We start from the raw sequence: 22,997 nt of genomic DNA, 5'->3' as shown, positions 1-22,997 counted from the left end.
ACCTAAGCACCTTTAGGAGTGCTTCTAATGGATAATTAACAGCACTTAATTATTCCTTCAGGGAATTTGACACCATTTACTTAGGAATATTGTCGCATTGTGTGTAAAGTCCAGCTTGCTCAGGGAATGGGATAGTCAGGGCAGTCTCCTCAGCTGGATCTCCCTCCTACACCATGGCCCTGTGCCGAGCAGGCACCTGGCACATACAGGTGGTCTGGGACAGCGCACATTCACTGCACTATTTGTTGCCCAGAGAAGCAACAGTACTCTCAGTAGTATGCTGTATGTAGGAGTACTCTCTGTAGTATGTTTTATACAGCAGTACTCTCAGTACTATGTTGCATACAGCAGTACTGTCACAGAAGCATGCAGCCCAGAGAACCTGTTGATGTTCCATCCCTGCAAGTTTTCAAGGCCAGGCTGAATGGGACTTGGAGCAACCTTACCTAGTGGAAGGTGTCCCTGCCCATGGCAGGGGCTGGAACGAGATGAGCTTTAAGGTCCCTCCCAAATCATTCCATTATTTCTCCCTTCCACCCGCAGCTCAGAGCCCTCGAGTTCCCGACCCGAGCTCTGGGGCAGAGGCTGAGTAACCACCAGGGATCCAGACAAAAAACTGCTCCGAGCATCCCTCAAACCCCACGCCGTTTCCCCATTAGTTTTCTGCATGGCCCCAGGAGCTCATTCCCCCTCACAATGCCCATTACCTTCGGCTCCAGGTGGCGGGAACCCGACTGCGCCCACATGCCCGCCCAGGGTCATGAGGGGCGGGTGAGGACAGGCACGGCCCACCCAGCCTACAGCCCGGGGCTGCCGCTGCCCCTCGGGCCGAGGGGTTTGTCACACACACAGGGTGGGCACACTCCCCTCGGGCTGAGGGGTTTGTCACACACACGGGGTGGGCACACTCCCCTCGGGCTGAGGGGTTTGTCACACACACGGGGTGGGCACACTCCCCTCGGGCTGAGGGCACGCCGAGCGCAGGCAGTGGGAGCTGCTCCTTCGTGTGTTGGGTGCAGGGCGATTCCACACCTCACACCCAGGCCGGGACCCCAGGGTGAGGGACATGTACTCACTGAATCGATTTCGTTAGAAAAGACCTCTGAGATCATCGCGTCCGAGGTAACCGTGTCACTAAGTGCCACATCCAGTCTTTCCATAAACACCTCCGGGGACAATTAGTCCACCACCTCCCTGGGCAGCCCATTCCAATGTATAATTACCCTTCCCGTGAAGAAATACGCACACAGCAGGGAGATACTTCCCCGCAAAACAGGATGCCAGCCATAAAAACTGATTCTTCTGGCTAAAAGCAACAGGGATTATCTGAGAAATACGGCTGGATCTGCCGTGCCTGCCCCTGGCCAGACTGACTCCGCAGTGCCAGCAGGTGCATGGTACCTTTCCCCAGGGCACAGTCGGATGCAGGAGGAGCTGTATCACAAACAGAGGAAACCCACATGTGCAATTAGATGACAAGCGATTTTATTTTGCAAAACAATCACTATACAGCAACAAATACAATTGCAAATTGGATTGAAAAACATGAACTACCTACCACCAGCCATTCAAGAAATGCCTCTTTTATGGTAACAGGCTCTAGAATTATCAGAAAAAACACAGGTTTGTAACAGCAGACCATATTCCTTGACATCCCAGCATACAGCATGTTTATTTGTTGGCTTTTTCTCTTTGCTAAAGTTGAAGTGCCTCTTATACGCTTGACTTTTCTTAGCGTGAACCTACTTTACCTTCCTGCAGTGTGAATTGCTGGAGTTGCAGAGGGAGTTGCTTTAGCAATCTGACTAGTGAGTGAACTCGACAGACACCTAGGCTAAAAACCTACCTGCATCAATTTTCATAGCAAATGTGATCTACTCTTCAAGGCATTTGCCTTTGAAGGGGCATATGTACTTGGGTTTCAAACAGTATTTGATCCAGCACGGAAAAAACTGCTCACGTGTGGTAGTCCACACAGGCTGCCTTTAGACTCCCTTTAGGTCATGTATTTAGGCAAACTTAGATGTGTGAGCAGCCACGATGAGGTTACTACTGTACTTTAGCAGAGCGCTGAATGGATAATTCCATTTACTGCTGTACAGTGAAAATATACACTGCCCTTGTGGGCTCACAATTTCCCTCATCAGGATTAGTTTTTCCTTTACTGTTGCTGGACAGAGGTTTGCTCAACTTTTAATTCTTGCAGCTTGTGGTTACATAGAAAGAGAACTCTGCAAATGAGGAAGCAGCACTCTTTCTTTTGTCGCTACAGCTTGATGGATTATTAAATTTGGGGTGCTCCCCTAGCTACCAAAACGAGGTTTCACCATTCCTTTTGTCTGGATCATTTCTGCTTTGTTACAGAGTTGGGTCTCAGGCACCCAACAAACCTGCTGGCTCAACATGCCTGTGGAAAAGAAACACAGCAGATGCAGTTTCCAGGAAGCTGGCTCTATCTTCTTTAGTGGGCATTACATTATTTACAAACTGCTGTTTTTAAAACGAACACTCTTCTTGAGAAAGTTAAGATTAATATGAGCTTTTTCAGTGAACATCTAGAGTTATGTAACATAACTTGTTTTTTTATTATTTAACAGCACAAAACTCTTGATTTCTTTTCATCTAACTCCACAGCATTCTAGGATTCTTTCTATGGGAGAATGATGATGATTACAAAGGTCTTTGCTTAAATCAAGACAAGAAAGCCCATTTTAATGCATGAAATTAATGACTTGGTGTGTTACACCACTCTAACTTTGGACTCATAGGTGGATTAACTAAGCTTAATTTTCTAGAGTATGTTGATTTTAAAAGCAGAATAAAAAAACTTGAGTCTTGGGCTATCACTGTACTCACGAGCTGGTGCTCAGCTTCAGAGAGCGGAGGGTTCAGTAGTACCATAGTTTCTCTCCCACGCTGGCAAAAGGCATAGAAAAAAACCACTGCAAGGCCAATTCATATCAACTGACAGTATGATCAGAGCAATATAAATACTGTTGGTTTTCCTTTCTGTTACTTTCTGAAAAAAATGGGAAGAGGCTTTTAATGCACCTTACTTGACACTGTTTCCATGGGAATTATTATGATTAGTCTAAGCAAAAGTATAACAAATACAAGGCAGAAATCAGAATCCTCCAGTTGCACTTCACATGGTTCTAAACTCACTGTCCTTCGTATGAAACAACCAACTTACAAACAGTATTAGCATGAAAAAGCTTTCTGCAGAGCTGAAATGCCATGTGTGGGGCTGTCAGAAGTTCATATTCAGTAAAAGTTTGAGAGATGTAACCACTCTGTTTTGTATTTGTACCGCTGTGGCAGCTTAGCCAAAATGCCCTTTTGGTCTACTGAATATTTACTGTGTGTTACGACCTGAATTTAATGATGGGGAATCCTGTGTTACTAATTATTAGAATCCTTTCCCACAGACATAAAAATCTTCCCTATGAGTCTTTTCAGACCAAACCCCAACACGCACACGCACACACACAAATTAAGAAGGAAAAATAGATCGAAAGCTTCCAACACACAACATTAACCTAATACACGTATCCAGTATAGCTCAACTGGCAGTGCAAAGTTCAGTTAAGAGGTTTCAAAAGGAAAAGTTCAAACAATCTGCAAGAAATGTGAACTGGTCATTTCATAATATGTACTGTACACAGAGCACCAGCAGGTGATTATCTGCTGATGAGGATCACCTCCGTGTCACCTTCAGTGTTCCCTCAGTGCTGGAGTTCTCTCAGGTAACTCCTCTAGATCCGCTGGTTACGTCTCTCTGCCTTTTATCTTTTATGCACACTTTTCCTTATACTTTTTTACAGCCAATACAATCCCACTTTGCTCAGGTTTTAAGATGCCCTATTTATTGATGAATTGCTATGGCAACCCAGTCTAGGGAGCTCATTTCTGTTTATTCATCCACTGTAATTTCCAGGCACCTCTGCTATGTTTATCACTGTTGTCTGAGTGCCTGAGTATTCATGTGACACATCACTAAAGGAGTGAAAACAACATCTTAATTTTTTTTTAATTGTGTTTCAACTTTAGCAAAAGAAAAAAAAAATCTAACATTCACTGTTACTATGGGAGTTAAAAAAAAAAAAAAAAAAAGGAAAAAAAGAAAAAAAAAAAAAAAGTTTGAACCAAACTATTGTGGATTTAAAAAAAGCCAGAGTCCAAACTCAGCCATCTTTGGAGACCCTTTTACAAATGTCTGGACCCCACAAAAATCATTCCTTTGTGAAGAAAGGAAGGAAAGGGGAGAGGGAAGGAATCCTTTTTCTAGCATCACAGAAGAGACTTGCATCTGGCACTAAAACAGGGTCACGGCTTTTAGTTGTTACAGAAAGCAACTTCATGCTAAAATTTTCATCTTTTTAAAATGTATTCTTATGAATAGGGAAAAAAAACCCCCTGCTAACATCTACTTTTACATACCTAAAATTGCAACACCAAAGGGTGCAAGAGACACAGATACTGTGAATAAAGAAGTAGAATATTCAAGTATATGAGGAGGGCATATCACAAATGGCCACAGAGAAATATATATATCTATAATACTGTATCAAACAGACGGAAAGAATGTGAAACCAGTGCTGTGCACACAAATCTAGCTGCTTAACCAACTTTTCTAATCAGACTCGAGTCTGTTGGGGTGGAAGTGCTTGCTTTCAGCAGCTTTTTTACGTCACTTCCCCAAAGCACAATCCAAATGTTTCTAGCTACTGTTTTTAGTTATTAGTTAAATAATTTATTGGCTTTTCAGCTATACACTGACATAATTAACCAGGTCCAAGAAAATGTTAATAACTTAATTCAACTTTTGTTCTACTCATTTATACAAAATAACACATTTTTTTAATTAAACTTGAATTTCTCTATATGCCCTTCCTTCTGGTAAGCAGACTGTTAATTTAACCTTTAATAACTTAAAATGGGCAACTTTTTAATTTCCCCATCTATCAACAGAACTGTGAAATGAGCAACTTGGGATATCAACAAGGCTCTTCAGATAGAGGTGGATGGCCTTCAGGCACATGAAAGGTAAAAATGCATTTTATCATAGTACAGTACTCCATGCAAGACAGAGCAGAGCAACAATAATTGTCCAATGTAACATACTGCTGTTGTATACCCATATGAAGCCAGTGTCTTCCTGTTGTAAATGGAGGTCAGGTCAATTTCTGCATCTATGGAAATATTATTTTCTTTTTCTTTTTTTTTCTTTTTTTTTTTTTTTTAACTGTATGGTAACTACAAGTCTTGGGATGTGACTTAGCTTTAGACATGGTAAAGAATGAATGTAACACCTGCTCTGAGCCCATTCCTGCCAAGAGCTCATGCCTAAATATTATTACTTCATACAACGCGAAATGAGCAAATTCATAAGCCCTGCTTGGCAAGGGCTGCCGTGACATCTTCAGCGAGGGTAGCAAGCTGGGGTGACTCAAGCAGGTTGATGCTTCCAGAGGATGAGACGTTGCTGAGTCTTCGTGGAGAAGCCACGCTGGACCTGCCTGGTGACTGCGTGATAATCTCAGCCCCGTGGTCGACACGGGCTTTAGCGTGCTCTCTGAAGTTCAGCTTCTGGCTGTCAATCTGCTCCAGGAAAGTAAGGAATTTCACATGTTATATATTCACCAAATTACCTTGTTACAGATCATCACTTGGGCATCATTTTGTTTACTTTTAAAAACTCTTATTCTAAGATGGTTGAAGCCTTGAATTATTCGAAGGATTATTCCTTCGAATAATTCAAACTGATCATTTTTTCACCTTGTTTAATAGGTACTGACTTACTATGTTACACTCTCTTACCATTTCTGTCTCTGACGGACACTTTTAATGAGCAATACCATTGTCCCAAGCTCTGAATTTCATTAACATTATATGTTTATGAAAAAACATTTCCTTTGGAAACAAAACTGTGATTTGTTCTCAAAATCTGTATTTTCAAATGTTTGTGGGAGTGATCTTACTTTCAAGATCTGTGAAACTCCTGTTTCACGAAGCAATCCCAATCTCTGATCATACCTATGCTGTCCAACAGTCCCAAGCAAGGATTATCTTTAGGGGAAAGTCAGTGCACAAACCACAGGACTTCAGACTCGCTGTCAGCTTAGACATGGATGCGAGATTGGTCATTCTGAATTTCAAAGGGAACAAACTGGCAGGTGAGTGTGCTTGCAAGGATCACAGGCAGATGTTTCCTACTCGATTCAGAGCCGTAGCTGAATTCACAGCTCTGATTTCACCACGCCAGGCGCACAGTGGAGGCGTTTTCTCTGATGGCTGTTCCCTTACCTTGACATTCCCACCACCAGGAACGTGGTGGGCATTTTCCAGTGAACCAACTTTAGCCTGAGCTTTTTCTTTGAAATCCAGTTTCACACTCTCAATTTTCACACGCCCACCTCCTACAATGGGAAAGGAAATACAGATTAAGAGGCAGCAATGGTGTGGGAGAAAGTGTGAACTGAAACACATGGGTGCACTCACGTTACTTCCCTTCTAGTTGAGATCTAATGGTTTTGGAGAAGCACAGAATAATGTTCTGCATGCTCAGTCAAATATAAAATCTTCAACATATATTCAAATTGTAAGCACGTACTGCAGCCCCACTGATTTTCATGGTATTTAAGTACATGCTTAAGTAATTTTGCTGACTTCAGTCTGTATTCAATATTATTCCAAAGCAGCATCCATTGGCATTAATTTTTATCACCTCTCTGGTTCTATAACTTTATGTCTTTATATATACATTAGAGTAGTTAAGTGTATTTTTATCACCAAAGTGTATTTACTTTTTCTTGGACTGTAAAAGAAAGTGGTATCATCAATGATTTCTCCTTTGCATAACAAGATTAGGTCTTTCCTTTGTCTCATAACCCAGAAATTTGTACAATACCTGGCTTGTGGTGAATATTCTTGAGTGAGCCACACTTGGAAGTTACATGACTCAAGTCAATCTTCTTGGTTACAATTTGTACCTGTCAAAAGTGCACAAATTACAGGAATGAATAAAATAATAAAAAGCCAAGCCCTGCAGAGAAGGAGCCCAAGCCTCTACAAACCACTGGAAAAGGAGAAATGATTAGTAGAAAACAGATCATGCCACCAAGGAGGAAACACCTGGATTAATACAGCAAGCTTCCCTCACACCTAGGGAGATGACAGAGCTGGGTTAAGCTCTACTATTAGCAAAAGGAAGAGGAGGATAAAGCAGATCAGCTTGTGAGTTCTTCCTAAAATGTTTCTGAGCCTCCTCCTCTCAGGGTGGGTGCTCCAAAGCCCTGCACGCAGCACGGCCCATCCCATTTGCTTCTGCTCTTGAACGTGCATCCTGGCAACCAGGATATTTTGGTGACTGTTTTTATCTCCACCATCTGTTTCATATTTTTCTGCATCTAACTGTGTTACGCATTTCCTGTCAATCCACTCTGGAGAGCCTGATGAATGTACACGTGTGCCTCCTGCAGCCGTACCTGAGCAGGCTGGTGTTCAGCCAGCTGGCTCGGTGCTCACCCGGGAGCAGTGGCACCTGCACCCTCCTCCTGGTGCTCCATGCACTGCTGCCTTGCCACGGCTGCACCGAGCCCAGCTCGGGAACAGCCACGGGGCGACACTCCTGCCTGGCTGCGCTCCCCAGCAGCTCCCAGAGGCGGCCCACAGCCACAGCGGCTGTGCTGCCAGGCCTCAACAAGTCACAGCCCCTCCCGGCCAGGCCAGGAGCTGCAGGATGACTGCAGCACCACGGGTTTGCTCACAACACCAGCAGGGACTTCAGGCAGCGCCGGTGGCTGTACTGAACGTGGTTGGATCAGACGCGCCCACACCATCAGCTCTTCCATCTGAGCAGAGATTATTTCCAGCAGGACGGTTGTAGCCACCTGAAGCTATTCCAGTGTGCCTGCTAGAATCAAGGGTGCCTGGTCAAACCCCGAGCAACCACAGTTTGTTATACCGCAATAATGCTGTGGCATGAGCCCTCAGCACGCTGGCTGATCACACCCCCTCTCTGAGCTTTCTTTCCTTATGTCTTATTTTAATTCCTCCCCTCTGCTGGATGCACGTAACTGAAAGGTTAGCTGAGGAAGCCCAAGTCAGAGGCTGGAGTCTCACTGTGAGCTGCACTCTCCTTCTGGAAATTACTTTCTTGGGCTGCTCCCATGAAAGGCACTGGATCTTTGGCTCACACTGCACTTTCAACTGTCAGCACCCTTGGGCTTTTAAAGATAACTCTTCTTTTCTCCTTTCCTCTCCCTGTCCATGTTCTGGAAATGTGTTGTGCTCTGTGGAGAAAGATCAGGAGGCCACCACTGATACACAAGGCTCACATGACTACCAGACCAGACTCACATGTGAAACAGCAGAGAGAAGGAAAATAGCGCTCAGAGGAAGGGAAACAGAGGGGTCTGGCTGTGTGAGACCACCACAGTAGAAATGTCTGTTCAGAGGGTGTCCATTACTACTTACATTTCCTCCCCCTGCAGAATGTTTGATGTTATCTCTGGAACCACACCGGGACTGAATATCGCTAAAATCGATCTTCTTGTTTAAAATCCTAACCTAAAAGGAATCGGAGGTAACTTACTATATACCACACACACACTCAAGTGGGGCACAGGACGAGGGAGCCAGGGCCACTCTGCCTCCTCCTGTGACTCTGTCTGACACTTGTATTGAAACGTGAAAAAGTAAACCCTGACAATCTCCACGCTTAGTGTGTTCTCACAGCACCTCTAAACACACTACGCTGCTCTTTTCCTGCCTCACAAAGGGCTGGTGAAATACAAATGGGAGAATTTTTATACTGGGAGACCAGAGATGTGGCTTTTCCCTGAAAAGCTTAAAGAGCTCCTTGCTTGCCTGGACAGGGCACAGTCCCAGGACAGCTTGTCCTACACTCTATTGAGTGATATTCAATGTTGCTGCTCAACTGGCCATATGGAGAAGCTGGAAACCCTTGTCCCCAGACTCAGCATTTGATGCAGAAATCCAAGATCCAGCCAGCTCAGGCATGGGTTGAAATCCTGAGGTATTTCCACCTTCGTCCTGCCATATAGCCATAACAGCAGCTACATTCATATAACAGACCTCAGAGTGTTCTGTGAAAGGGGATCAACAAAATTAATTAAACTGAAGTCAGAGCTCTCTACCGCTCTCCCTTTTTACCCCCACCAACAAAGGGCAATGTAGAAAACAACATCATCTGGAAACCTACAGCTGCAACCCCTGCTTCTTGATTTCTGGTGCTGGCCATAGAGTTGGGCACAACAACTCTACAGTGTTAGCAGCACTGTGCTTCTCCCCTGTGCTCTTTGCCTGTTCATGCAACAGGATTAGGTCTTTGCTTTTCCCTTGATGGTGCCAGCCTCCCTCACACATGCCACAAGCCCACATTTTTAAGATGCTGCCTTAGCCACAAATGCACTGCAGGCACACGACAGTGCCTGGAGGCGACCTCTGTGAAGGGCAGGCCATGGTGTCCCATGCGTGGCCCCATGACAAAGCAGTTCCTCCATCTGGCAGAACGCAGGTGCCACCAGTGACTGTACTCCCAGGAATGACATGCAGTTAGATGGCAGGTACCAGTCAGCAGGGACAACTGGCTGCACACCTGACTGACAACACCTTCAGAAGTATTTCTGAGCAAGGGCAGGAGTTTGTGCTCACCAGTATTAGGAGTTTTAGGTGTATGAGAAGGTGTTTCCGGCCAAGGCTGCCCCTACCTTTTTTGCACCAGCATGCCACCCGTGCAGCATATTATTTCTCGGGGTTAAATGTGAAATCTTTATTCAAATGTTACATTGGATTTAATCTTTAAGTATTGATATTCAATATGAATTTAGACTCTTTCCTGCACAAAAAGCCACAGAATTTTGGTCACTATGTCTTCATTTTGCTAAATGGCACTTGTGGAGCCTTCACTGACATACTACTTAGCACAGTCCTGTTGGCTGCTGCTGTAGGTAAACCTACAGTGACCAACCACTACTGAGATAACAGAGAGGGAAAGGCACACTAGGGTTCCTTATTGCAGCTTCTCCTCACCACTCCAGGAACACAAGTAGCTGCTAAACAGCCGAAGCAGTAAGTGGGAGGAAGCAGAACCCTGTGCAGTTTTGTGCTTCCTGACTTCATGTCCCTGAACTGCCCCAGGTTCCCTGATAAATCCGAGGCAAGGCATTCCCCTCTGTGCCTCACCTCTCCAAACTAGGGAAAGACTATTTTCCCCCTTACAGGAATATTGGATTTCGCAGCTTTTGGCTCCTGCAGTGGGGATAATGGCACATTTAGGTAGCAAGTTGAATCCTCTGGCACTGAGCACCTGGAGCACACCCTTGACTAAAGCTCAATATATGCCCAAGATGAAATGTTCAGAGCATCACACTCTGCAGCTAATGTGAAGAATTTCTTCACAGCAAGCTCTTTCATGGGTCCCCCTTGGTACACACAACATAACTACTAAATCAAACCATTAGGATGTTAAGGGTTTTTTTTAAGTAGCAAAAAACTTACTTTAACTGGTGATGGCCTGCTCAGCAATAATGGTGATGACAGCACCAGCAAACCCCACAACTGGTAGGTCTCTTTCAGGAGGCAAACTGACTTTTGTCTTTCTCCCTCCCATCTGCTTAATCCACGTGAAACATGAAAGCAAATGCCTTTGGAGTGTTATGCCTGTGCCTTCTCCCAATATACTGTTTAAAAATGTATCCCACCACTATACAAGACAGATGTCACATCAGATACAGAAACACACATCAGATGTGCAGTCAGATCTGGCTCCCAGAGAGCTTCAGGCCAGACACAACTGGGCAAAACAGAAAGCATTCCTAGCACTTTCTGAGCACATCTCTCAGCAATGGATCAGCAGCACCTCTTAGCCATGGCCACAGGGATACATTTGCTCTGAAAATGCTGACTTAGGGTCATGACAAGACCTCAGCACTTTAGACTGGGGGCCTGTAGCTTAAAATGGAATCAAAGAAAGGTGAAAAGTTGAGAGAGCGTCTTTGATCAAGTGCCTAAAGGTTGATTTGCACCCAGGAGTCTGATAGTTTATGAGTCTTGTGGCCCATGGACCTGGCTAGAAGATATGTGAAGGACAAACCATCTCAATTATCCTCTCACTGGCTGGAACACAGCCCTGTGCAGCAGGGCAAGCAGGAGACCCGTGTATCATTTATGTCCTGTGCTGAGGGTTGAAGTGAGCTGAGTGATGTGGATGTGTTGTGCTGGTCATCTGGCACAGGGAGGAACTGCATTGATCCAGGTTTCCCTGATGATCTGTTTCTCCCTTTCCTGAAATATATCAATATTCCTGTACATATTTAAATCATGACTGCCCTCTGTAACTGACTGTTCTACAAATGAATGGAGCCTTGCTTCCTGTAGATTAAGCTTTGAAACTGCTTAATTCCTCAATCCTATATACTTCAGCAAGGCCTATCCCCTCTTGCCAGCAGTATCTTCCAAGCTTTCTCCCAGGTTTGCCTGTCTGGGCGAACAGAAGCTAAGACACAACCAGCCAACTGTTTGTCTCTGTGGAGAGGGGCTGAGTTATCACTGCCTTTACCCCAGTGACAGTGTTAGGCTGAGTTTCCATTTCGTACCCAGTCAACAACCCAGTCACCATTGCTCCCCTGCCAGCACTGGTTGAACTTGGCCATCAAAGCTGCTGAGGAGTGCCAGCCAGTGTGACCCCAGAAGCTTTGTCTCCTTTGAGAAATCCGACTGCAAACAGAAGAGGGAGAGTACCAGGGAGGGACAGGAACTCTTTAGGTGAAAGAGAAACTTCGGCTTGCAAACAAAGAATGTAAACTGACTGTGAATCATTTTAAGCTGGAATCTGGAGGGAAATTTGTAACTTTCAGAGCAGGAAGACTCTGGAACTGCCTTCCCGAGGGAACAGAGCTACAAGAAAAGGGGAAACTTTTATGATGGCACTTGACGAAAGGAATTACATGATGCAGCTGCCTGCAATAGAGACAACACAAACAACATGACTCACCAGGAAGGTCTCCATGTTCTGAGTGTGAGGTACCTCTTTGTGAGGGTGGAGGTGTGGTAAGGATATACATATAGGCACTTCAATTGTGCTGCAAGTTAAATGACAGATCAAGCCTGCTCATCATGCTCTCATTCAGAAAAGGGAACATTTCAGACTGCTGCAGAAACGGGACTGCTTTCCAATCACACTCACTAGACATCCCAACAAGATAACGTCCTGACAACAATTCTTGTTCTGACCTGCCAGTCTGAAATGGGTACCTACTCTTCTGATCTGATGCTGGTTTATGCAGGTACGCTGGACACGGCCTGGAAGTCAGTATTTTGATCAAGACCAAGATGAGGTTCCTCAGCATGTCTTAAGTGCATAAAATTAAACCACAGTGGAAAAATAAAGCCTTACAGACAACGCTGTGTTTATTCTACAAAACCATATTGCCCAAGAGAAAACTGGCTTCTGTGTGAAGCCCTGAAAGTGTGACAGACCTGCCCCCTACTCTGTCCTCTGATGACTCCCCATCAACAGTCCAGAACTGAAGCCCAGGGCAGACTGTGCACACAGTATTGCCTCACTGAGCCACGCTGCTTCTAGAGAGTCCCCAGCAGGACTGAGACACTGTGCTCCAACACTTCCTGTGCTGCTTGAACGCTGCCTGTCAGAGCTCTGGGCAATGCAGGGCATTTATGGGTAGCCTGTGAGGAAACCAAGTGTTCCTCTAAATGAGCCATATCTTGCTCTGCACTCAGCAGGTTAAACTTATTAATTTCCCACATACAGTGGCCCCGGCTGGCAATCAGAATAGCCAGGGGCTGTGGTCCAAGGGCAACATCTACACTAGACCAGAGAGGATGCTTTTAGGTTAAAGTGGCTGCCTGAGGAGCAGACGACAGGATGGCAATACCTACGAATCCCCCAGTTAGATACATGTCCCCTGTTAACAGAAAGTGAATTTGGAGTTCAAAGTCTCCATGTACAACAGCTGGCAGTCCAGGGGCCTGCTCGAGGTCCTCCTCTGTCAGTACTGCACTACTGGGTTCACAATGAGCAGAAATTTGTAGAAACACTAAGGGGAAGGCAGAGAAATGCCAGAGAGTATTTATTTCAGTTGTGCCCCACTGCTAAAGACAACATCAATGACTAAAAGCTGCTTATGCAACAGAAGGAATTGTGTTCCATTGCTGCCTAGAATCACTCAGTTCAGCTGCTTTTCACAATGGAAGGAAAAGCCCCTAACTTATCAGAATCTGGGCAGAGAATCCATAAACAGCTTCCCTTCTATTGCATACTACATTGGTACACAACAAAACAAAGATATTTGAAGTACTAAAATTCTGATGCTGATGAAATTACAGGCTCTGAACATAATTTCCAAGAAGCTGATGATTTATGTATTCCCTGCCTTGCAATTAGGGCCTCTCAGAAGCTCTACCACAAACACTCTGCCTAAAGCATTTAAAAATACTCTAGCTTGACTCCACTTGCTGTTTGAACATGCTGTGACACTGGAAAAAGCTCCCAGACTTCTAGCAACTTATCAAAAAGGGCACGTTCCTTCTATTTACCACAGCAATTTGACAGAGCTGTATCCCAGGAACTAGACATTATTTCAGTGTTTGGCCTCCTGCTAACACAGGGATTGAGTGAGACAAGAATTCGTCTTGCACAGGAAGCAAGGTTAGGGTTAAAGCCTGATTAGAATCAAGAGGCAGTTCCAAATGCTTCCAAATCTATAAGCTGCCAAGGATAGATGATACGACAGTCTTCATACTTCTGGCAGAGGCTACAGGTAGAGGAAAGGGAGGGGAAGAATATTTAACTGGCCAAGCAAAGTCCTTGAAGAGGAAGACTGAGCCTCAGACTTTCCACACCTACAGACAGAGCTCATGATCGTGTCCAGCCTCTGCACTCCTGGAATTAGTGGACACACACCAGTGAGGCTGCCAGCCCACAGGCTACCGAAAATTCAAAATAAAAGGCTGTGCTGGACATAGCACTAGGCAAAATAATGTACTGTAATGTATCATCCCTACCAATAAAGGGAGAAAAGGCCCTGCAGAGAAACACTGAAAGGTTTTGCATCATTACACTGAGAAATACAAAGCGAAATGACCATTTTCCATTCCAAAGCGTTTACAGTCAATAAACAATCTCACTCCTCTCTAAAGCTGGAGAGCTGATAAAAAGAATGGTAAAAATTATTGAAGAAGATGCCCACACACCAACTAAAAAAGATCCTGGGAGTGCAGTCAACTCAGCTAAAACAGAGGATCTTTGGTTTAGTACTCCCTTCAACAAAAAATAAACAAACAACAGATTTTGCTAAACTACAGAGTTTGATTCTTCAGTTTTAGACACAAGAGCCCCTGCTCATCGAAAGAGTACTAATAGCTTCAGATATCAGCTGTTGAGCACTAGGTAGCACAGGTTTCAAATCTTTTTCCTTATCTTTGAGAAGGGATGAGTTTTGAGCCACTATGGCTGGAATTTCTTTACTTCAGAGTAATGGAGACAATTAGGTTGTTCGGTTCAAGTTCAAAAATACCTTGCATTCATCCTTCCTGCAGGCTGGCTTTCCTAATGCTCAGCAGATATGTCCCTTAGCATCTCTTATTGTTCAAATCCAAATCTCCAATATAAAACCCAAGGTTTCTATCCTTTTCTTTCCTGACCTTTCCCATCTAACAAAACAAACTTTTTTCTCACCTTTCTATGCAAGACAGAACACTACTATATGACAAAACGGCTCTGCTCCAGACTACACTATGTCTGAACATTTTTCCCAAAAGAACAACCTTCCTCATTTTATTTCTCAAATCTAGACTAGTTAGAGCTCAGCTGAAAACACCTCCTTTGCTGAGCTCGCTGCTGGGATGACTCAGACTTTCACAGGAATCTACATCCTGGTAATTTCCATTTACTCTAGGAAAAAATACAGCTTCTCCCCTGGTTATTAACGAGAGAACAATGATCCATGGTATGTCATGGCTGAGATTTGACTCTTCTCACATGAGCCAGCTAAGAGTTGAAACTGGTGGCTTAAGATACGGACTGTAGTTGGTGGAAAGATACTGGAATCGTCCAGGAAGTGGTACCTTCAATTCTAGCTGGACAGACTGAACACACCTCAGCTGACCAGCAGAAATCAGGGCACTGCTCCTCACTGCCTTCCAAAGAGGGAGCAGCACCGGCATGTGGCTACTGCAGTCAGTGGGAGTTCTGTTAATGACCAGAGCCCTGTAAGACTGCTCGTGACCCTCCTGATTGTGGTTCAGTTTGTCCTCAAGGGCACGTTTTACAGATGGTTGAGGCAGAGCACTGATGTTACTCTGCAACAGCCACAGAGAAACTGAATGTCAGATCTGAAACTTCCTAAAGCCTGGCAGCAACTGCTTCATTTTTCTAAAATGTGAGTCAGGAAGAAGATCTAGGTTTTTATCCAGAATCATTCAAGGCTTAACTACACAGACTGGACTCAGGCAAACCTTCCATTAAATGAGTGCAGTCTGAACACAGGAGCTGCAAGATGTTATTTCTGTCCAATATGCAATAATCGGCCAAAATTCTAAATTTTGGAAACTTGAAAAATTACGGTTATGAGCTGTGACAGAGTTTTGAAGGTGTACCTGAAACTCCTAACTTCTCTTGGCATTTGCAGATCTGCAATTAATAAGATATGAATCAGTTTCTAATTTTCAGTCCAGAATAAATTCCTTCAAATGTCTTGCAAATCCCCAAAACTGGGAATGTGCAAAGGAAAAACCACCAGACTGAGAGAGATAAATTTATTTTACAGTTTTGAATTGTTGACTTGACAAATGCACAAACTTATTCCAGTAAGTGCAGCCAACAGTGTGGAAACAATTTCCTCCCGGTCTCTCACTAGTTACATACCATAACAACAGCCATGTTACACACTGTCCACACCTCTCTACAGATGCCTCCTATGCCTCTGGCTGGGGAAGGCACCAGCTTGGCTCTCTCAAGGACGTTCTCTTAACTTGGGCCAGAATGGTTTGGGCTCAACTGTGCCGCAAATCACAATGGATTGGAAAAAACCCACATGATTGTGCCAGAAGGGGATGGGAGAAGGGACTCAGCAACAGCTTAGACTGCACTTTTTGTTAGGCCTTATTCTCCACCACCTTTCAGGACACTCTTCAAGTCAGTGCACCAACAGTTTGCAACCTAGTCAGATTAATTTTTGGGCAGTCATCAGTGTTCATAACGTGGTGCAAAGACACATGAAACAGGAGGAGGAGCATTTATAAGATGCCACCTCAAGGGGAAATTACTGAGAAGTTCTGACCTTCTTTTCTCCAGGATGAGCTCAGATCTGGTGCCCCAAACAGACCTGCCTGTCCTTGCACTGACTCCATCCTGGCAGGCTGCTGCTGAGGCAGGGAACACGCAAGAAGTCTATTGTTCTCTGCAGACTGGGTTGTAAATTGTGGTGATGGGGTGGTGTGGGGATTCTGAGGGAAAAACTCTCCTGCCATCCAAATTGATTTTGAAGCTAACAAAAAAATTGTGCAAAGACTACAACCAAACCTCCCCCTCTGCCCAGTTCTGGGATATCTTCTCTGTGCCAGTCTGTTTTATCATCTTATGCAGATGCCTGTTCTCCTTCCCAGAATTCTTGTGGCTTCTGAAAAGGGTCTACTGAATAGTGTTTGGCAGTTGTTCAAACTTTCTGACCCATGACTAATTGCACTTTGTTTTCTACAGTTTAGAGAAGATGGTGAAGTTCTAATCTTCCTAAAAACCTTCAGAGAACACTTAATTCTTCAACATGGCTAGGTATTTCATTTTTCTCTGTCTCATCTTACTTCTTAAAAAGTTCCTGGCTCTCACTATAGTTAGTGACATTTTAAAGGTTATGCATGACATTCTACTCTGTGCAGCTTCATTCACTTTGATAAAGCTCTGCTGCTTCTCATCCACTGAAGCTCTTGCCCATGGCTAAGATTTTACATATGTATTTTAAGAGTAAATGAAAAGAAATCAAGGTTGACCTTATCTTTGGTTGCTGGTCCTATGATGCTTTATAAATACTTGTCTTGTCAAGAATGAGAAGACTCAATTAGTGGACTTTTGTATTCCAATATGGTTCAAACCACACTCATAGACAAAATTTCAAGAAGAGAAAACAATCTGAACCAAAAAAACAAAACAAACCACAAAAAACACAAAACAAAACCAACACAAACAAACAAACAAAAAACCACAAAAAACCAAACAACCAAAAACCACAAACCCAAACAAAAAACCACCAGCCAGTCCTGACATCTGAAACAGATTTCCAACCTCTTCCCCTGTGCTTCCCTTGGGCTGTCTGAGAAATAACAGATGCAAATGGGTTACTTTTGAAAGCACAGCATTTCCTCCACAGCTGATGCAGTGTGAAAATCCATCTGAAGCCCAGCAGACATACCCATGAGCAAGTCACCTCTGAGCTCTGCCAAGAAGGATACATTTCACCATATTCTACTATAAAGAGAAAACCAGACAACCACCTACTGGCTGCATCACAGAGCACAGAAGCCCTCATTTCTCCAGACTGCAGAATACTAATTAAACACATCTCAAACCATCTATTGCTAGTAGGAGCTTAATGTAGTGCACAGTTAGCTTGCTTCTTCCCCTAGAAGCACGCTCTTCATACTATCACCCCACCCCTGTCAGGTGGAACGATTGCTCACCTTGTCTTTCTGCGGCTGACAAGTCAGAGCTGAAGTAAAATCAGTCTGTCTAATGAGCTTTTGATGAAATTCAAGGCTGAAGCACTGCAGTTCTTGATTTATTTAGCATTCAAACATCCCCTGCTTCTTCAGTTCTGCACCTCAGCCTCTGGCAATTTCAGAGAGCAGCTTTCTCTAGGACAGCTCAAAGGTAAGAAAAGCCCTTGTGCCAGGTTCAGATATGCCTCTGGTAAAAGGACAGTCTGTCTCCAATTGACACTTCTGGGCTGCATATCTATATTTCTTTAGTGATTTGCACGTCATGTTTATGTACTTAACTTGCCCAGATATATGCTGGCTTTTTGTCTGCTTGTTTTTCCTGTGGTTGCTGCTATCAGCACTCCCAGTGGAGGTTATAAAGCAGCCTTCTGTTTGTTCCATGTATCAACACTAAGAGCAGATAGCCAAGACCACATCATTTCAGCCAGGGCAGTATTTGCCACCAGACATTAAAGAAGTGGACACAAGGAAGCAAAATTAGCTTTCATGTGTTCCTCTCAGAGAACCTATAAAATTCAACTGCAGAAATCAGAGAAGAATTATCCTAAAAGCTCTTGTCTAGACTGAGCAACTATGGCATAACCAAGACATAAAGGAAAAACTCAGTGAGTCGTGAGTCTCTCTTTGCCCAACCCACAGCTCAGTGGCTACTGGAATTAAAAAATGCTTCAACTTCAGAGCCATCATGTCCACTCAGGAGATATCCCCCGTGATGCCTGCAGGAGAGAAATGCCAGCTGCTGTGCCACCCTTCACTGCCCAGTAAACACTGTGCAATTCCTTAGAACTGCTAAGGAAATGCAGCTGCCCAGGCATGGAGTGAACAAAGAAATACACTCTGCTGTGGCTCCCTGCTCTTGTACAGTCGTTACGGTCCAGAGAGATGACCAGGGAGGAGGAGCACAGACTGCCATGGTGCTGCTTTTGGCCCCATGTCCAGCAGCTGGGCCTGTCATCAGGAATGCTAATGGAGAGGCCCAGCCTGCACTCGAGTTCCTGGAGCCCCTGCACTGTGACCATCTGCTACACAGTATGTCAGGCAGGAGAGGAGCTCCCATACAAAATAATTACACCAACACCTGTCAAAATAAAGGCAGAACCACCTTTGCTATGGCATTATCTTCTTGATTTTACGAGTAAACTGGCTACTGTCCAAATCCTGGAAAGCACTGAATGTGTTAATTTACCATGAAAACAGGGTCAATGCCTGAGAGATACCTTACTGTTTAAAAGACAGGCCTGTTCTTTTTCTCTGGAAGACCTGCAGCAGGCATAGGGCTGCAATGCTAAGTTTTATCCAATTTATTTATTTTTTTGAGACAGCATTAGGCAAACCTCATTGTTCTCTAAGTTCCACTGTGAATTCCCAAACTCATGCATATATATAAGGATCTGATCTGGAAACACTGTGCAACCCAGCTTCTGGAATGTCTTGTGTTCAGGAAAGCTGAGTGGGGAGCATGTTATTCACCCTCATGTCCTGTCCCTGGAGGAGCCTGAGAAGTGAACTTTTCATACAGCACTTACATTGCCACTGCTCTAACTCAGCAATCCCAAGGAAGTAAAAGGGAGTTGAGGGCTCTGGGTGTTTTCGTCACAGGGTTCTGTCTGGAATCAATATGAAATACACGGGTATTCCTTACAAAAAATGCATCAACCCACCCACAAGGCTCAGTTGCCCATATTTTTAGCATAAATGTTGGTAAGCTATAGTCTTTTTCCTCATTCAGCCTCTTTGCTTCTAAATAAAATAGGATTTCTTTCAGGTTATATATTTGGTTTTAGAAATCTTTAAACATTAATGGAATGCATTTCTTCATCCTGTAAGGCAGAGCAATAGTTCTTCCAAATGGAAAGACAAGTTGCTTGGGCATGATTTTGGCTTTTAATGCCATCTGTGTTAGCATTTCTGCATTGCCCAAAAATGAGGGAAGACTACTGGAGCTCTGGCTCTAGCTCTGCTTGGCAGGGCATCAAGCACAGACTCTTCAGAAGAAGGTATAAGCATCATACCTCAGGAAGATTTATGGTGCTTCCTCTCTGATCTTCCCTCAGCCTCCAAAAGCTTCTGCTTAGTTAAACGCCTGCATCTTTGCTGCCCTTTCCAAAGTTTGGTGAGTTCTGTCTGTAGTAACAGGATTTCAGCAAGACCAGGTTCAAGGTTCTGCTCCAGGGTTGGGGTAATCCCAAGCACAGAATGGAGTGAGAACAGCTCTGCCAACAAGGACTCGGGGATGCTGGTGGATGAGAGCTGGACAGGCCCTGGCCATGTGCATGCACAGCCCAGAAACCAACTGAGTCATGGGCTGCATCCAAAGAAGAGAGACCCACAGGCTGAGGGAGGAAACTCTGCCCCTCTACTCCGCTCTTGTGAGATCCCCACCTACAGTGCCGCATCCAGCTCTCTTCCCAGCACAGGAAGGACAAGGACCTGTTGGAACGAGTACAGAGGAGAGCCGTGAAGATGCTCCAAGAGCTGGAGCACCTCTGCTACAAAGACAGGCTCAGAGATCTGGGGTTGTTCGGCCTGGAGAACAACCTGGAGAAGAGAAGAATCCAGGGAAGCCTCAGAGCCCCTTCCAGTGCCTTAAGGGGCAACAAAGAGTTGGAGAGGGCATTTGGACAAGAGCATGTGATAAGACAAGGGGGAATGGCTTCAAAATAACAGAGGACAGGATTAGATCAGATATTAGGAGGAAATTCCTGATGGTGAGGGTGGTGAGGCACGGGCACAGGCTACCCAGAGAAGTGCTGGATGCCCAATTCCTCAAGTGTTCAAAGCCACATGGGAGGGGGTTGGAAGTAGGTGATCTCTAAAGTCACCTCCAAACCAAACCATTCTGAGATCCTTTGACTTTGCCACCACATATATTCAGTCTTCAGCTGAAAGCAATCCTCATGACAATGTGCTTCATTGCATAACTGCAAGGTACAAAATTACCTCTTTTGTTTCAGCTTTAATCACATCAAGATGTCACAGAATTCTTGTTCTTCCAGACAGTGAGAACAGAAAATCCTGGTCTGTCTTATTACACATTCTTATGTGTACCCTTTTCTTACAAACATCCTCTAGCTTATACAATTTAAACCCCGTCCCTGCAGCAAGAAGAGCAGTTCAGTCTGCCTCCTTCCACCATCTTTAACTGGTGGATTTACCAGGTTGGAGGCTGGTAACACTCGTTAACTTCACCCAACACAATGCACGTGTCATATAAAATGGCACAGTAAAGGGTAATGGTGCTGTGTGATCCTGCTAACATCTATCTGGGTTGATTTTCAACTGGCTTAAATTAAATCAATCTCTTTTATTTGTGCTACTGATCAAAACTAAGTAAGCAGCAACTGCAGAGACCCAGGCTGAAACATATCTATAGCATGGAATGCAAATCTTGTTCGAATTTTTTTCAACTGATCTCAATGAAGCACTGTTAGTTTTCAGGTCACAAAATGCTTTCTGAAGATTGTCCTTGTCCATGCCACTTAACATTACTTAAACAACCAAGGCACATGGAGAACAGAAGTAGCTTTGCAAGGTGACTCGAAATGGGTTCTATCCCACACCAAAGGTGCACACATAAGATTAATCACACACGGATGAACACAACGAGTAGAATCCTTACCTGCCCTCCTTTAGGCTGGTATTTGATATTATCCGTTGATCCAATTTTGGACCTGACATTCTTGAGGTCAGGTAGAGGCTGGTTAATAACTCGTAGCTGCTTTGGAGTGGCTGGAGATTTAGGAGGAGTGCGAATTATGGCAACTTTTTTCTCAGTAGGTACCAGTATTGCAGATTTGGGGGTCCCAGGAGTGTGAGGGGTTCTGGAGTAGCTGGGTGTCCCTGGGGTGCCTGGGGTACGGGAGGCATAGCTTGGTGGTGTCCCTGGAGTGATGGCAGTGGAGCCAGGAGTAGTGGGGGTAGAAGTTCCACTTTTTCCTGTTCTGCTACGAATTGGCTCTGATCCTACATGGAAGAAAGAAAAACAGCATTAGGGACACAGAAATACATCTCTTCTTCCCTTTGTACTCCCAAGACCACTCCTGTGTGCCAAGCAAGACACAGCTCAAAGATGGTTGTGCTACTGCTGGAACAGCAGCCTGGGTGTTTGTGTCTTCCTTTGCTAATCAACCTGCCAGGAGTTACCCTGCCTTGAGAGGCTGAGCTACTGCCCACACCCAGTGACTGAGCTCTCCATTCTGTAATGCAGCTCTGCTTCCCACAACACCTATGCTTGCTGCAAAGCTTACTGAATAAGGCACATCACCACACTGATTTCCATTTTGGGGAAAGGATGAGAAGCACCCTTGGAATCCACCCAACCTTTGGGACTTGATCCGATCAACAACCTGACTAGCCAGTAAGAATGTTGTCACCAATTTCAACGGATCTGGGCATTAAAATAGAGAGTGGGGAAAATTCTGATGGCATTCCTGAAACTAAAGGCTCGGAGTGCCTGGCTGCTGCTGGTCACATGCCACTGCTGGCAATCTGCAGCTGAACCCTGGGTGGACATTCAGCTGTGGACAAGCCATAGTTCTGCTGTGTGGATGGGCAGATGTCCTCACATTCAACTGTTATTTTTCATTAGTGCAGTGACAGAAAGCTATTACAGGAGGTAACTTTTATAAAATTACATTCTAGATACATCTACATGCAAATTAAAAACCCCTCAAACAACTGTATCATTTTGTAGCACCTTCATTGAGTGTTTATGGCATTGCCAGTCCTTTTCACTGAGCAGAAGGATCAGCTTAGTTGTGCTTTCTGCAGCCAGCTCTGCTCCTAACTCTCGAATATAAATAAACAGAAGCCGAAATATCTCCTTGTGCTGCTTAAAGCAAAGCTTCACTGAGAATACTGAGGGAGAGAAAGACCAAAGCAGCCCCCCAAGCCTGGGAACCTTAATGCCAAATGGCCACGTTACGTTTCACCTTAAGATGTTCAGGAATTATACATCCAGTGGGCCTCTCTAAAGCATCCAGTAGGACTAAGTAAATTCTTATTTAAAGTTATTTCCTAATTGTTCTGTTTATGCAATGGGGGTGGCCCAAACCCAATGCACTGCTGCCCCTGGGGTCTGGGAGACACTCTTTGCTCTACACTGTTCATCAGACACACTGAACATACTCCCCTGGCCTCCAGTTTCCCTGAACACTTTTTTTTCTTTCCAAACCAACCCTAAAGCCTCTCACTATACTAACTGAGACAGGCAGGGAATTATTTTTTCCCCCATCTCCTTG

The 22,997-nt window shown here is 44.5% G+C and overlaps 1 protein-coding gene across 1 annotated transcript in view; it reads right to left on the bottom strand.

The window, feature by feature from the left end:
• Positions 1-1,468: 1,468 nt before the first annotated feature.
• MAP2 (microtubule associated protein 2) overlaps positions 1,469-22,997 on the bottom strand; it is a 213,858-nt gene continuing 192,329 nt past the window's right edge. Inside the window, 4 exon segments of the mRNA XM_050339292.1 lie at positions 1,469-5,601; positions 6,307-6,419; positions 6,911-6,992; positions 21,377-21,720. Coding sequence (XP_050195249.1) covers positions 5,386-5,601; positions 6,307-6,419; positions 6,911-6,992; positions 21,377-21,720 — 755 coding nt within the window. The 3' untranslated portion in view covers positions 1,469-5,385.

Source organism: Myiozetetes cayanensis, unplaced genomic scaffold, assembly GCF_022539395.1.
Source record: "Myiozetetes cayanensis isolate MyiCay16 unplaced genomic scaffold, myiCay2020 scf9, whole genome shotgun sequence".
Lineage (NCBI taxonomy): Eukaryota > Metazoa > Chordata > Aves > Passeriformes > Tyrannidae > Myiozetetes > Myiozetetes cayanensis.
The sequence above is the reverse complement of the archived record's forward strand: the minus strand, read 5'-3'. Positions and strand labels throughout refer to the sequence as shown.